General features: G+C 44.2%; 1 protein-coding gene across 1 annotated transcript; it reads right to left on the bottom strand.

Moving 5' to 3' along the window:
• Positions 1-997: 997 nt before the first annotated feature.
• AMDHD2 (amidohydrolase domain containing 2) lies at positions 998-15,161 on the bottom strand. Its single transcript, XM_063315222.1, has 12 exons — positions 15,087-15,161; positions 12,631-12,737; positions 11,777-11,913; positions 10,889-11,028; positions 10,117-10,171; positions 8,332-8,544; positions 7,133-7,221; positions 6,117-6,261; positions 5,675-5,782; positions 5,409-5,477; positions 4,062-4,163; positions 998-2,739 (listed from the first exon to the last, which is right to left on the bottom strand). The coding sequence occupies exons 2-12, from the start codon at positions 12,714-12,716 to the stop codon at positions 2,651-2,653; spliced, it is 1,233 nt and encodes a 410-aa protein (XP_063171292.1). The 5' UTR covers positions 12,717-12,737; positions 15,087-15,161; the 3' UTR covers positions 998-2,650.

Here is a 15,161-nt window from a genome sequence, read left to right on the forward strand (position 1 = left end):
CATCCATCCATCCATCCCAGCAAATAGATCTGGTGAGAGAGAACATCCATCCACCACAAATGCCCTCTGCTGGAGAAACAACACAGCAGTTGCGGACTGACCATTTTATTCCCTCTTTACAAAAGATATGCTTTTAAAAAAACATTTCCAAAATAATCATATAAAGGATGGTACTTGGCTAAACTCACGATGGCTGAAACTTTAAATACAATCTCAAAGAGGAAGAAAGAAATACAATCTCATGTGATGAAGCCACTTTGTAAAAGGAACAGTGCTGACTTCCCACATTTGAATATGCCCTCCTTTGCCAAAAATGGCAGTCTCCAAATGTGTTGGACCACATCTCCCATCATTCCCAGCCAATGATGCTTGTGAGCCATCATGGGAGTTGTGATCCATCGAGTTGCAGGAGACTGGAGCACACAGTGCCTGCATCCACACGTTCAGCTCAGTTAAAAGATCCAGCAGAATGTGTGATGTTAACCATAGCCGCTGTTTCATGGCTTGGCATTTTGTGGGAACCGAGGCTATTCACTGATACTGTAGTTCAGTGCATTGTACAAATCCAGAAAATGAGCCAATCTGATAGCTTGCTAATGCTTTCAGGATCCTTGGGTATATAAAGGTGGTGGGGGGGGGAAGCAGTAACATTAAAATTCATAATCTAAAACCATCCAACATCTCCCTCCCCCTAATCATGTGCTTTTAAAATTCAGATTGTAAACTGAGTATCCCTTCTCCAAATACATACTCCTAGAGCAAAGATTAACCTGGAGGGACACTGACCCCTTGGATGTCTGTGGATAGATTTCAGGGGGTTCTTAATCTTGGACAGCAAAAAGATTATAACTTTATTTCCACAAACCTCTAACTGAAATATACATTAGCTTTTCACTCAATAGGGTATGTAGGACCAAGTATGTATGGCCTCAAGACTCCAAAAATGTTTGTTCAAGTCAATGAATCTCACTATCTAAAATTATACTCTTAAAAAGGGTATTGTCATTATTGACTTAATGGATTAATAAAGAAGCACATATATTACTGTGGTGCATATTTGTTCTTTTTTAATATTTTCATAACTGCATTTCAGCATACTTGGTTTCCTTTGTAATACAATCTGAATCTATATATTTTATTTTATGCATTTAAAAACATTTTCCCAACAAAGGGTCTGTAGGTTTCACCAGACTTTAAAAGGGATCTGTGGCACAAAAAGGTTACAAACCCCTCTTGGAGGGTTTTTACCTCTTAAATTCCTTTTTTAAAAGTTCCCTCTTCTATTGAGTATTTTGTTTCAATATTTAGTAATTAAAAAAACAACAGCTTAACCACTGACTGGTTAAGCCCGTAAGACTGAGAAACTCCAATTTTAATGTGTTTCAGATGTAATGGTTGTTCTAATGGCATTAATCCTGGCTTGTGTGCCGGTGGTCTACAGGAGGGTTTCTCAACCTCAGCAACTTATGTGTGGACTCCCAGAATTTCCCAGCCAGCATGCTGGGTGGAGAATTCTGGGTGTTGAAGTCACATAGCTTAAAGTTGCTGAGGTGGAGAAACCCTGCACTAGGGTCCAAATGGATCCCCCAGAAGAGGTTTTATTACATCTGATTTGAGTTGGACAATTTTGTCCAGCTGTACAAAGGGCTCTTTGCATGGCTCACTTATTGCAGCAGATACCTTGCTGATGGTTTCCAGAAGACATAAATGAACAATGTGAACTTCCATCTTTGCCAATCCATGGGGCAGCGAAAGTAATCCAGATGACAACATGCGAAAAATAGAAGGAAAACATAGACTAACCTGCCAGATTTGAGAGAGGCCCCCTTGAAATGAAACATTATTTTAAATAATCACAGAATATTCATCTGGGAAGATTAATGTCAATGTTAAGCCACAATAGTGTTTGTTTGGCTTTGGATTAATCATACAATTGTGTGGAGCTGAGATTTTCTTTCTGTAGTGTGGGGAGAGTTTGGGAGGCTTTAAGAAAAAGTTGAACCTATTTTAGGATGTTCATTAATGTTCTTGTCCTTTCCAGCTTAAAACGGAACTAAACCATACTACTGATTTCAGCAACTGTGGTCAGAAACAGCTCCCAGGCTGCCAAAAAATGATTTTTGCAGGGTGCACACTGTCTTGGAGTTTCACTTCACCTCAGATTTCCGGCTCAGATGCTTAGGCAAATCCAGCCAGCTATAACAGTACTGCATAGAATTGGCTTTAACTGAGGACAAGGCAGACGATGGTTCACTCAAACCCCTTTGCAAAGCTCCATCCAAATATTAAAGGGGTTGCACTGAAAGAGAAAGAGAGAGGCACTCTGGGAAAAAAATGGCTGCTGTTCCCCAGTAGCAGTAAGTCTGTTGATTAGCACAGCGAGAAAAGTTCCCGTCAAGCTCTGAAAGGAGCCCCAGCTGGCGTTTGTGGGACAGCCACCTGGATCAAGTTGAGGAGAAAAGTTCCATCATGCTCTGTAGGAAGGAGGGCAGCCAGTGCTACCATTTTTGCAGGAGTCTTTGAGAGAGAGAGACTGTGGTGGAAAAGGAGGCAAAACCAGAAGGCCTTAGGGGAAAACGGAGCTGCGTGCCACTCCAAGTCCCTCTCTGCCTTTAGTCTGAAGTCCTGCCTGTCCATCTCTGCACCAGCTTCAGATGGTGAAGTCACCTTGTCTCCAGACCTCTTCGCCAGCAATATAAGTGGCCCGTACATGGAGACTCTCATCCAGCAACACAAAATCTGTAGGAAAGAGGAAGTGATGCCTCTCGCTCCAAGCCAAAGATTCCCGCCATGCCTGTGCTAATTGCCTCTTAAACCCCGGAAGAAGGATGGATTGGGGGCCCTAATTCCCAACATTTCCTTTGGCCATGCTGGGTGTGGAATTCTGGGAGCTGCAATTCCAAATGCATTTGGAGAGTGTCAGGTTGGGACAGGATGATGTAGGATCTCTAAGCATGAGGAAGCTTTTTGATAGCCAAGCTGATTGTTATTGTCTCTAACTCACAGTCATTCTCCAGAGCAATGCTATCCAATCATCTGCTCCTTGAGGCTTTCATTTTTTCCAATTTGAGGCACCAGGAATTGACCTTCGGGTCTTTGGCACACAGACCATATATTCTCAGTGCATGAAACAAGGATACTCCCCCTTTCAGAAATACAGGATGCCTCAAGCCAATATTGGCCTGCAAACAGGATTGCATGCTCTGAAAATAGCTCTGGATTTCCTTTGTTGAAGCTAAGTTGGTCTGGGCTCCTTGGTATCTGGAGGGAAGATCACCAGGGAATCCTACTTTGGATCCCACGATTTAAAAAAACGGATCATAAATGCAGTAGATCAGATTTCTCCAACTTGATGCCTCCAAATAGTGTCTATATCAGAACTCATGTAATTCCCCAGCCTATGATTGTTGCTAGGAATTTTGGGACCTGGTATCCAACTCATCCAGGCTCTACTACAGTGTTCCTCAATCTCAGTCGTGTTAAGGAGTGTGGACTTCAACTCTCAGAATTCCCCAGCCAGCCATGCTGGCTGGGGAATTCTGGGAGTTGAAGTCCACACACCCTAACACAGCTGAGGTTGAGAAACACTGCCCTACAATATAGGAGAGATGGACATAACATTTCCAGCCAACCCCAACTGGAGTCCTCACAATGGGTTAGACTACACCTCCCATAATTCTTCATTCAGCAGAGAAGGAGGCAGATGGGCCTCTCCAGGGAGAGAATTCCATGAGTGCCTTGGGCAAGAAGGCTGCAATCCTTACAACACACCTAACTTCTGAAGGGTGGAAGGTGGAACAGGAGGGTAGGAGATACATGGTTTGGATTCCCCCACCATCAAGAACCTGTGAAGAGTAGAGTAGTGGTGAAGGGGTTGGACCAGGACCAGGGAGATCCAGATCCAGTCCCCCTTCAGCCACAGAAGCTCTCTGGCTGACTTTAGCTCAGCCCCTCTTTTTCAGCTCAGCCGACCTCACAGGGTTCTCAATGGATTCCATGCTGAGCTCCCACAGAAAAACTGTGATCCAAATGCAATCCTTACAAAAGTAAAAATAAAATACCTGCATCACTGTCATAATCCAAGGTTCCCTTTCGGTCCTCGATATTTAAGAGCTGAGCAGGATGGAGAGAGGCTGCCTCCAGGGCTGTTTCTATTGTACAAGCTGCAAAGAGAAAAGGACAATTTTGTTTTTTTTTACAGTAATTAAAATCAGCAACGGCAAAGGGTTCTTCAATTTGGCAAGGAAAGCAGGGTCTGGGCCATTCCACTTCTGAATAGGCAGGTGAATCCCACGACTGACTGTGTCTCTATGCAAATCTTGTCTTTTTTAGGCATGTCTGCAGACATGCAGAAGATAATGCTGAGACCCTTCTCCCTGCCATGCCAACTTTCCAAAAAGCATGGATTTTTATTCATTTTTGTGCAGAGAAGCATATTCTTTCAAATGCCCTCACCTGTAATCTGGAACAGAGACACCTGTGCTGCTCTGAGAATGCACAGAAAATATAACATAATATAACATCAGTTTTCTCCACTATCCTGTTATTAATAATATTGTTGATGTCTTTTAATTGTAGTTTTTAACGTTTAGTTTTTATGATGGATTTTATTGTAAGCCGCCTAGAGTCACCTTACTGTGAGATAGGCGGCTATATAAATGTGATCAATAAATAAATAAAATAAATACATAAACATGGATTCATACAACAAAAAGTGAATCTCCCAGTATTTCTGCTGCAATATTACTAGTGAACAAGTTCACATGACACAGTAGCCATGTGGTTTATTTTGTTTTGGATTAGTGTTTCATGTGAACCCAACCCTTTGTAGACTGAAAATCATAGTTTATGGCTTAGAAGGTTATGCAAACCCAGCCAGTTGTGACCTATTCTAGAAACTACACTTAAACCATGGTTTAGCATAGGCAACCACAGCTATTGAAAAGGTAGCTTGTTTAAGATGGAACAGCCTTCCCCAACCTGGTACAGCTCAGAAATCAGGAAATCCCAACTCTCAGAAACACCAACCCCATTTTTGGTCTTTCTGGTTACTGAAAAGTAACAGGTTGGAGAGAGAGTTGAGTCATCAAGAGGGCCATCCCTTTGGGGGCTACAAATAAATACCCAGTTTGGTGTTGTGGTTAAGTCACCAGGCTAGAAACTGGGAGATCGAGAGTTCTACTCTTGCCTTGGGCACAAAGCCAGCTGGGTGACCTTGGGCCAGTCCCTCCCTCTCAGCCCTAGGAAGGAGGCAATGGCAAATCACTTCCGAAAAACCTTGCCAAGCAAACTGCAGGGACTCGTCCAGGCAGTATCTGAGAATCAGACGTGACTGAATGGATTGAAAAAAAGATCTGGCTTCCTGGGAGAGGGCAACTCCCTGTTCTAGTAAGCCAGAATCTCCTTACCGGTGGCTTCTCTGAAATGCCGGACACAGGTGTCCATGGTGGAGATGCTTCCACTCAGTGTTTTGGTACCTGGAAAGAGGTGTAAGGAGGAGACAGAGAAAAACAATCAGCTAAATGCAAAGACAGATGGGTGGGGATGATGGGAACTGTGGTCCAGCTCAGTGGTTTGCTGAGGGGACCATTCTGGGTCTTGGGGAAAAGCTTAGGGAAAAATCAGCCCAATGTTTGAGGGGCTAAATCAGACTGCAGTCTAGGAGTGCCCTTACCTGCAATGTAGGTGTTCATTCCTTCTACCTCTACCACCAGCTGGCCCAGCGTGTGTCTGCCTGGGGGAAGTCCCATTGCTGGGATGGCATCTGTCACCAGGACCAGCCCTAAGGAGGGATGATTTGGGCCAGTTAATTCCATCAGAAAATAACCTTGGTGTTGCACTAAGCCATAGCATGGTTAGTTCTGTTTTCACGTACCACAATGAATGAACCCAGCCATTTGCAGCTTATGTATTATATGTAAACATGGTCATGGAAGTGTCCTCAAACCAACCTTAAAACAAACCACAGCTTAGTTTGAGTGAACCACGTTCTCTCTTTGATGTCCTCCTCCTTTATATCAAAACCCTCTCAAGATCTCCAGACAATATTGAGGCAAACCAACTAAAAAGATGCCCCTTCTCATCTTTTGGGAACTGTCCTCCTTGTGGAGACAAACCTTCAGGGTGGGCCCGGTGCGCGATTCGCAGAGCAGCAGGATTCGTGTGGATCCCATCTGAGATCATGCCATAAAACACTTGCTGACCAGGAGGAATCTTGTCACTCGTGAGAAGTCCCACGATCCCGGGGTCTCGATGATGAAACTGCACAAGGAATGTCAAAACACAACACAGTGGGTCCATGGATTAGGAACAAGAGGCTGCAAAACCTCCTCTTCCATTTCTTGCCTGGACCACACTATCTGGACAGTCTCCTCAGAATGGGGATCACATACCTAAATGCGCAACCCCCCAGGAGTTAATTTGATTATATTTGTTTGTAAATATAACCAATGTATAAAAAACACCAATCGAATTATTAAAGAAACTGGATAGGAGGACCAAGGGAGCCTTAAACTTGCTTGGCAGAGTCTATCACCATAAGATGTGGGTGCTCAACTACTTCAACAGCCATAAAACTTCTCCAAGATTACCTTTTCTAAAAAAAATAAAAATAAAACCCATTAAGCAAAAGCTTGAATGGGAGAAATTTACACCCAGGCTGTAGAAGGTCAAAAGCATAAATACATAGGGTAATTATGCAAATATATAATAAAAGGAGACTTTGATTTACTGGACTTGCAGTGGACTTCACGTGCAGCTGGCCAAATTTTTGCTGTGATGTATGCCATTTATGCGATGCAAATTAGTCAGCTGCATCTTGATGTCATCACCCAAACAATGCAAATGATGTAACTGGCATTATTCATGCAAGGGGATCTTATTGTAAACTGCCCAGAGTCCCCCCCTTTGGAGGGAGATAGGTGGTGGCAAAATTTAGTAAATAAAAAATAAATAAAATAAAGATACCATCACTAATTATTCTGGTCTCGGTAAGAAGATGTAAAGATCTGCCAGGAGTGAAACCCAAAAACACTTAGAGGTTCTCACTAAGATGCTGGCAGTGGGAACTTGCTCAACATTCCCAGTGTTACTACTACTTACGGTGAGTAGATGCCCTAGTAATACTACTTACCGGTAACATGGCATTGAAGAGGTGAGTAATGAAAGTGGCTCCCTGATGAACGGCTTCCTCGGCCTGAGATAGATTAGCCACAGAGTGACCTAGAAAGAAATGAAAACAACTCTACTTAATGCCCCTTTGGGGCCTTTTCTGGTCTATTGAATCATCTAGAACAGTGTTTCTCAACCTTGGCAACTTTAAGACGTGTGGACTTCAACTCCCAGAATTCTGGCTGGGGAATCCTGGGAGTTGAAGTCCACACATCTTAAAGTTGCCAAGGTTGAGAAACACCAATCTAGAACAACCCTTTGATATTGCTACCTCTATTGCGATCTATCACACCCTAAATCCAGGGATGCAATTTTTAATCCCTTTTCAAAAGTGGCAAAACATCTGTTTGCCAAAATGATCATTTTGGCTGTGTTCAACCAACAGGCTAAGGCACAGGAAAGGGTTAACAGGGACATGTGAACATATTGGAGGTTCAGATGTGCCTTCATGAGCGGCTGCCATTTTGGATCTAAGGAAACCAGAACATGAAATAAAGATTGGTTTTTTTATTTCAATTTCGGTTTTCCCAAATCTAAAACAGCCATTGCTCTGGATCCAGAGGGCCCACTTGTGGGTGAGGGGGTTTAATGGCAGCCCACACATCCTCAGATTGTTCACTTTTTCCTGTCAGTTAGCCAGTTGGGGAAATGTGGTTTAAGAAAGTCTCAGGTTTCAGTTGAATATGGTTTAACCATGTTTCATTTTATTTGTCCCATTTTTGCAGGAGAGGCAAATGAGAGAGAAAGTGCAGACATTTTGCCACTGCTAGCCCTGCCCAACTGGAGGCAGGACTTAGCCCTTGACCTGACATTTGGTGAATAAAACAGATCCACTTTAAGGATTACTACTCTTCAAACTAAATGTTCCTTCTGGCCACACAGGGGGCATTGTTAGTGTTCCCACTGTGGCCACTGTCTTTAGGGGGTCAAAAGATAACACGTGCATGTCATTGTGAAAATGCCACAACTTCTGTCCTGATGCAAGAATGTAACTGCATGCTACAGTGGTGTGATGATGTCATCATGCCCGCATCATCATTTTGGTGTCAGTGTGATTCGCTACGAATGCCTCTGCTTCCCATAGCACGGTGTCCAAAACAGACTGGACCCTCTGAATCCTAAACCTTAATCTTTCCTTCAGTGTCCAGGGACAAAGTTTACCCAGTGATACGCAGATGCCTCTTTTGGTCAGCTCCCGGATCACTTCGCTGCTGCGTTTCATCTCAGGTGCTAAGGTGACAATCCGGACACAGTCCAGGCTCCCATACATGGCGAGCAAATCCTGAAAGGCTCCCAACTCAAAAGTACGGAGGTAATGCTCTGGGTGAGCCCCCTTTTTCTCTTTGCTGATGAATGGACCCTCCAGATGAACCCCTGCCGAAGGAGAAAGAAAGGCATCTGAAGCTATGGAACAGGATGATGCAAGCTTGTATGGACACCTGGACCAGTGAAGATTATAATATGGGTGCAGGAGGCCTATGACAAACTCCAAGTGATTCCAATAGAACAGAAGATCTGTAGCTCATGCTTGAACTGTGGAGTCCTTGGTGCTCTCTGAGCTTGGTGGTTGGCCTGCAGATGTTTCATTACCCAACTAGGTAATGTCATCAGTGCTAGTGAGGGATCAACACCAGACAAACAATCAGGCAGAAAACAATACTCTATTCAAGGAACCACCAGAGAAGAACCCACTTCCCCACCAACACTGGCAGGTCAACCTACTGAATATAAACAAGCAGCAAACTCCACACTCCCTCGCACTGATGATGTTCCCTGGTTGGCTAATGAAACATCTGCAAGCAGACTACCAAGCTCAGAAAGCATCAAGAATGCCACAAACTCCAACTGATTCACAGCCAAAATCAGTCAAGCCATTAATCAGTCCAGAGTAATTTACATATATAGATAAATTGGGTTCTCCTAATCCATGATTTCCCACTAATAATATAATCAAACTGGCCACCATGGCATCATCATCTCATTCTTAAAATGAATTTCCCCCTAGCTTCACCCCTGTGTGGGAGTAAGATTATAACAGCCCTCTTCCATCTAACCTCCAAAATTTGCCTTGGGATAGTTTCTTCTCTGAACTTGGCAGATGAACAAGTGGGCCTGACTTTGCTATACCCCTCTCAGATGGGTACCAAGAACACCTTGGCCCCTAATTCCAAAGGAACAGGATCACCAAATGGGTTGGGGTTACGACGTCTGCTGAAATATGGACAGCCTCTACTCTACTGGCCCTTTGCAAGGCTGTGAAGACCTGACTCCTCCCACAGGCACTGGAGTGGGGATGTTAGTATGGAAGCTCTGCTATGGGTGAATGTGTAGTAGTTTTTGTGTTTTTATTGAGCCTTGATGCAGTTTCATTTTTTTTTTCTTTATTGAAATTCTGTTTTTATTTTGTTCACTTCCCAGAGCAGCGTTTCTCAACCAGGGCTCCGTGGCACCCTAGAGTTCCATGAGAGGTCATTAGCCTGGGAAAGGCCCTGGGAGATCACGATTTATTTAAAAAATTATTTCAAATTCGGGCAACTTCACATGAAAGAGGTAAGTTTCATCCTTCATTTTTAGTTTAAGAATACTGTGAATGCATATATACCAACCTACCCATGAAACAAATGGAATAATTTTGTAATTTCTGGACTACATTTGAGCCTGAATGTGCAGGGGTTCCTTCCCTGAGGCCTGAAAAAGATTTCAAGGGTTCCTCCAGGGTCAAAAGGTTGAGAAAGGCTGTCCTAGAGTTTCCTGGATAGATGGGCACCTAAGCAAATTGGATCAAACAACAAACGAACTTCCAGAATTCCAAGCCCTTAGCCATGATGGCCTGGAGTTCTTGAAGGTGTTGACCCCTCTGGAAGGCACCAGATTAGGGAAAGCTGCAAAGGATTTTTATCTTTCTTACCCCATGAGCAGATACAACCATTAATGATTCTTATTCACCTAGGACACCAGCTCCATGAGGCCCGCCATTTTGTACACAGATCTGAGGCAGAACCTAGTAGGAGAGGAGACATTGGGACCATTACTGAATCTCACATGTGAGCGTTTGGCTATAAAATGTAGTCTTGTTTCTTTGCTGAATTCACTTCTTCAGCAATATTGTATTATAAAACCAGATCAAAAAGAACAAATGTGGGAGATGGACCTCCCAAGAAAGGGAAGGGGAGGGGATGAAAGCAAAGCAGGGAAAGCTAAGCCATAGTAAACCAGGATTCATCATGGCTGTTGATACAGCATGCAAAACAAAACAAGCTCTATTGTGGTGTAAGATATTATATGAACCAAGTCTCATACTCAGCTTATTAAACCTAGACCTCTGATTATTTTGGCAATCCTTCCATGCTCATTTCTGCAATTCCAAGCAGACCAGAAGAAACAGAAATCTACTAAGTTGCTGATAGGTTGCCCACACCCAGCTAAAGCAGGAACATGATCTGATTCAGCAACTGGACTTACATCACACCAAGCCATTGCTTGCTTGACCTGGATTTAACTGGCTAATTCAAAATTCTTTACTAGCCAGAGTCAGATCTCACCTTTTCTCCAGGTGCTCCATGTGTTATACAAAGCACTTTCTCCTCTGTTTTTTCCCCAACTGGCTAATTTCACGCAACAAGCTGAGCCATAAACCCTGGTTCACAAACTACAGCGGCCAGGTTTGCACAGTTCACCAAATCAACACAATCCATGTTTTAGCTTTGGATCACCTCACCTTGTGATAGACTGAGGTTGGTGAGGTCACCATAGTTGGGCAAAATGAAGTCACTCCACTGGACAGTATCTTCTGGCCAACCACTGAAATTCCTGCTTGCACATCATCTGTAGCCAGGGAAAAATCTACTCCGAAACCTCCTGAGAAATTGGAGAAGACAGAAGAGGGAGTTGTCCAGTCTTGCTATTTAGGTTGTCCAGTGGGCTGCCTCTATGCAAAACATGTTGTACACCTGGGTAATATACTCCACAGGTGATGGGATTAATTTAACTTTGGCTTCCCAATGGCAATCCATCTTTGGAAATGTAATTGTCCTTTCCCTATCAATTCTGAATGAGGTTGGTTACAGCGGCAGCCCCCAACCTTTTGGGGAGCAGGGACCTGTTTTGTGGAAGACCATTTTTCCACAGACCAAGGGCGGGGGGATGGTTTCTGGATGATTCAAGCGTGCGTAGCTCAGGCGGTAATGCGAGCGATGGGGAGCGGCTGTAAATACGTATGTAAATGAATATGTAAATGAAGCTTCGCTTGCTCGCCCACCGCTCACCTCCTGCTGTGCGGCCTGGTTCCTAACAGGCCATGAACCGGTACCAGTCTGTGGCCTGGGGGTTGGGGACCCCTGGGATTATAGCATAATCCTCAGATTGCTTCCTTGTAGGTGTGTTGAACTGTATCTTCCCTTAGCCAAGCTGGCTAGAGCTGTTGCGAGCTATAGACCATAAAAATCCCCACTCTCTTTGTTTGCAATCAGATTTTACAGCAAAGCTATGAAGACTCAGATTCTTGCATGGTCCAAGCAAGTAAAATGTACAACCAAATATTTCTGCATCACTTGGATGATTGGGACCCTTGGCTTTCTCCTAAGCCACAGCAGTTGCAATGCCTTACCATTGATTTGTACATCAATGAAGCCGGGTGCAATGATGCTGCCTTTGCAGTCCAGATGGACATCTGCAGACTTTTTCTCATCAAAGAACACCTTCTCTGGGTTTAGGATCTTCCCAGCTCTTACCCATAGATCCTCTCTGAAAACAGAAGGAGCCAGTAATCCAGCTCTTCATTAGCTCTTAGATAAAAGTTCCAGTTGATCTATCCTTTGGCAATTTATACAATTCATCAAAGGCGGTTCCCTGCTTGAACCTCATCTGTAATTTATTCCATACTGAAGATGTTAACATCTAGAGACTTTGCTAAACAATGGCTTGGCTGTATCAAGCTTTATTTATTGTAAACAGGTGGTGAAAGAGGCAGGTAGTGGTGCTTCTAAGGGAGCCTTCTCTTGACTTAGGGGTTGTCTGATCTCCAAGTTTTCCTTTTGGGGAAAGTTCTGGAGAAGATGGATGGAGTTTACTGTTGTGGGTTGCTCAAACTCAATGATTGGGGTGGTATACCAAAATGGTGAAAGATATAATATATAAATCTATGTATTATGTATAAATAAATGGAACAACAAGTATATCTGTTCCCTTCCACCTGGAGCACATTAACTTCAGCAGAACATTGTTTGGAGTCCTTGGTGTTCTCTGAGCTTGGTTGGTTTCATTACCCAAACATCTGCAGGAAAACAACCAAGCTTAGAGAACCCCAAGGACTCCACAGTTCAACCCTGAGCTACATATATTCTCTTCTACTGGTAGACTATTCTTTGTGATAGCTCTCTTACCAATTTCCATTCAAAGTGAACTTGTGTGGAAGGGATTCATCTCTAAATCTTTAGAAGATGGAAGAATAGAATTCCTCACCTTTGCAGGTCATGATTCTTCAAAATCCAGCAGTTGGTAAACTGAAGGATTGGAGCATCCACAGTGGATTTATTGGATGGCATCATTCAAGCACACGTGTGCGGCAACTATAAGGAACAGCATGGAGATAACATGAAGGAGGCAATATTTAAGCTAGCTTTGTCTATTATACAAGCCTTGATTTGCTTAGCCATGATTTACTGAATTAGAAGACAAACTGTTGAATGGGTTAAAAACAATAGGGGAATCGGATCGATCTATAAAAGCCCCTTTGCATTTAACTTTATTGTTACCTAATTGGCCTAGAAAATCTCTTAAATCACTCTCAGCCAAAATTAGGGGAAACTCAACAAAAGTGTTTTATAGACAGTCTATCAGCCCTTTGAAGTAGGCAAAATCAGGAAACAGGCAACACTGGAAGAGATGGATTTTTACTTTATTGTTATAAGGTAATATAACAGAATCATGGAAACCTGACAAGGATTCTCTCTCCTTCCTGTTATATGAAGAACATCAAGGTGAAGCAGCCTTAAGTTTCTTTCTCACTGTTTCCTCTCCTGCAAGCCTCAACTGATGTCCATCTTCTTCAGGACTATCTCCGTCCTCCTTTACAATCCTTAACATCAAAGAAGCTTAACGTGATATATACAGGTAGTCCTCACTTAACAGCCATTTGTTTAGTGATGGTTTGGACTTATGACGGTGCGGGAAAAAACCAACTTACAACCACTACTCACACTTACGACTGTCGCAGCATCCCCACAGTCATGTGATCACAATTTGGACGCTTGGCATCCTGTTCACATTTATGACTGTGATCACACGATCGCCATTTTTGACCTTCTGAGCTGGCTTCTGGCAAGCAAAATCAATGGAGAACTGTGTGATTCACTTAACAACCACGTGGTTTGCTTAATGCCCATGGTGATTCGCTTAATGACTGCTGCAAAAAGGTTGTAAAATTGGGTTGGATTCACTTAATGACTGCTTCGCTTAGCAACCAAAATTCTGGTTCCAATTGTGGTTGTTAAGCAAGGACTACCTGTATCCTAATATAAATCCCACGTGCTTGGAGAAAATATAAAGAAACGTGTATGATTAGATGTGGTGGTCTTGTAAAGTTAATTTGTCTTTTGGGACTGAAATGGTTCTTAAATAGAACAGATCACAAGCCAGGCCATTATATTAGATCCTAAATTGACCTTACTAAGGTTTTGGGGATAAACAAACAAAAAAGACACCTTGAAACATAAAGAGTTGATAGTTTTCTCATTGGTTGTAGCCAGTTAGGTTATAGCGAGATCTTGGAAAGCAGGACAGGATTTGAACATTTCCCTGTGCTGGCAAATGTGTGGAAAAATGCTTTACAGTAATGGACAAGATGATCCCCCCTCCCCCCATGGATGGTATATCCTAATAATACAGAAGAATTTTATTTCCCCTGGTTTAAATGTATTAATCACTCACAATCAAGGGATTTTGATTGTCTATTAGCCAGTTCCTGGGTCCTAGGTAATCGAATTCAGTAAGGTTATGTGTATTTCGCTTCTGAGAGCCAGTTTGGTCTAGCAGTTAAGGCACTGGACTAGAAAGCGGGAGATCGAGAGTTCTAGTCCCCCTTTAGGCACGAAGCCGGCTGGGTGACCTTGAGCCAGTCCCTCTCTCTCAGCCCTGGGAAGCAGGCAATGGCAAACCCCTTCTGAAAAACCTGCCAAGAAAACTGCAGGGACTTGTCCCGGCAGTCTCTGAGAATTGGACACAAATGAATGGATGAAAAAATAAAAAAATAAAAATATAGAGAGGAAAGACATGCCTTGCTGTCCCCTTTCGAGGCAGAATTCAGAGCACCGTTTGTGGCTCCTGAAAGAGCACCCCAAAGCTGGTGTCCCTTTTCCCCACCGCGCCCCATCGGCCTATGAGCCGGTCCAAGTCAAGGACCGGCTGTCGCTTCCTCCCTCTTTCCAGCAAACTTGGTGCGCGATTTTACTGCAGTTTAGGATGGCCAAGTCTGGTAACAAGCACCAGCGGCTCGGTGGGAAAAGGGAGCGCTGACCTCGCTCAGTTAATCGCGGGGTCGCAAACGACTTGACGGCAGGTAATCAATCAATCAATCAATTAAATCAATAAATCAATCGCCTTTTGCCATTTTTAAACCGACCTCCTGCCAGCCTTCTCTTTGGCCAGCGTTTCCTCCTCTTCTGCCGAGCAAGCGGCGATCCACCCACGCCCCATCTGGCGGGGGCGGGGGCAGGCGATCGGCTCCTCTCGGGGGGGGGCACGGGAAGCGCCTGTCCATCATTGCAGGGGGAGGAGCCGCGCCGCCCCGCGACCCCAAAGCCAGCCCGGGAGGCGGGGGAGCCTTCCCCGCGGCCGGGAGCTCTTTTCTGGGGGCAGCGAGGCGCCACCGGCCGCGGCCCACGACCAGAAGCGCGACGGAGCAGCCGCCCCGGGCTTACCCGGCTGCCGGCAAGCCCTTTTCCTCGCCGACGGCAACTTCGCCTTCGGGGCGCCCCGCGAGCCCGGATCCCGGT

Source organism: Candoia aspera, chromosome 14, assembly GCF_035149785.1.
Source record: "Candoia aspera isolate rCanAsp1 chromosome 14, rCanAsp1.hap2, whole genome shotgun sequence".
Classification (NCBI taxonomy): Eukaryota; Metazoa; Chordata; class Lepidosauria; order Squamata; family Boidae; genus Candoia; species Candoia aspera.

Excerpts from the sequence above, each read along its gene's own strand:
- AMDHD2 (XM_063315222.1), bottom strand. The coding sequence starts at position 12,716 with ATGATGCCATCCAATAAATCCACTGTGGATGCTCCAATCCTTCAGTTT. Across the intron at positions 8,545-10,116 it reads TCATGGAGCTGGTGTCCTAG|GGGTTCATCTGGAGGGTCCA; the intron begins GTGAATAAGAAT and ends CTCCTTCGGCAG. Across the intron at positions 5,783-6,116 it reads GCACCGGGCCCACCCTGAAG|GGCTGGTCCTGGTGACAGAT; the intron begins GTTTGTCTCCAC and ends ATCCCTCCTTAG.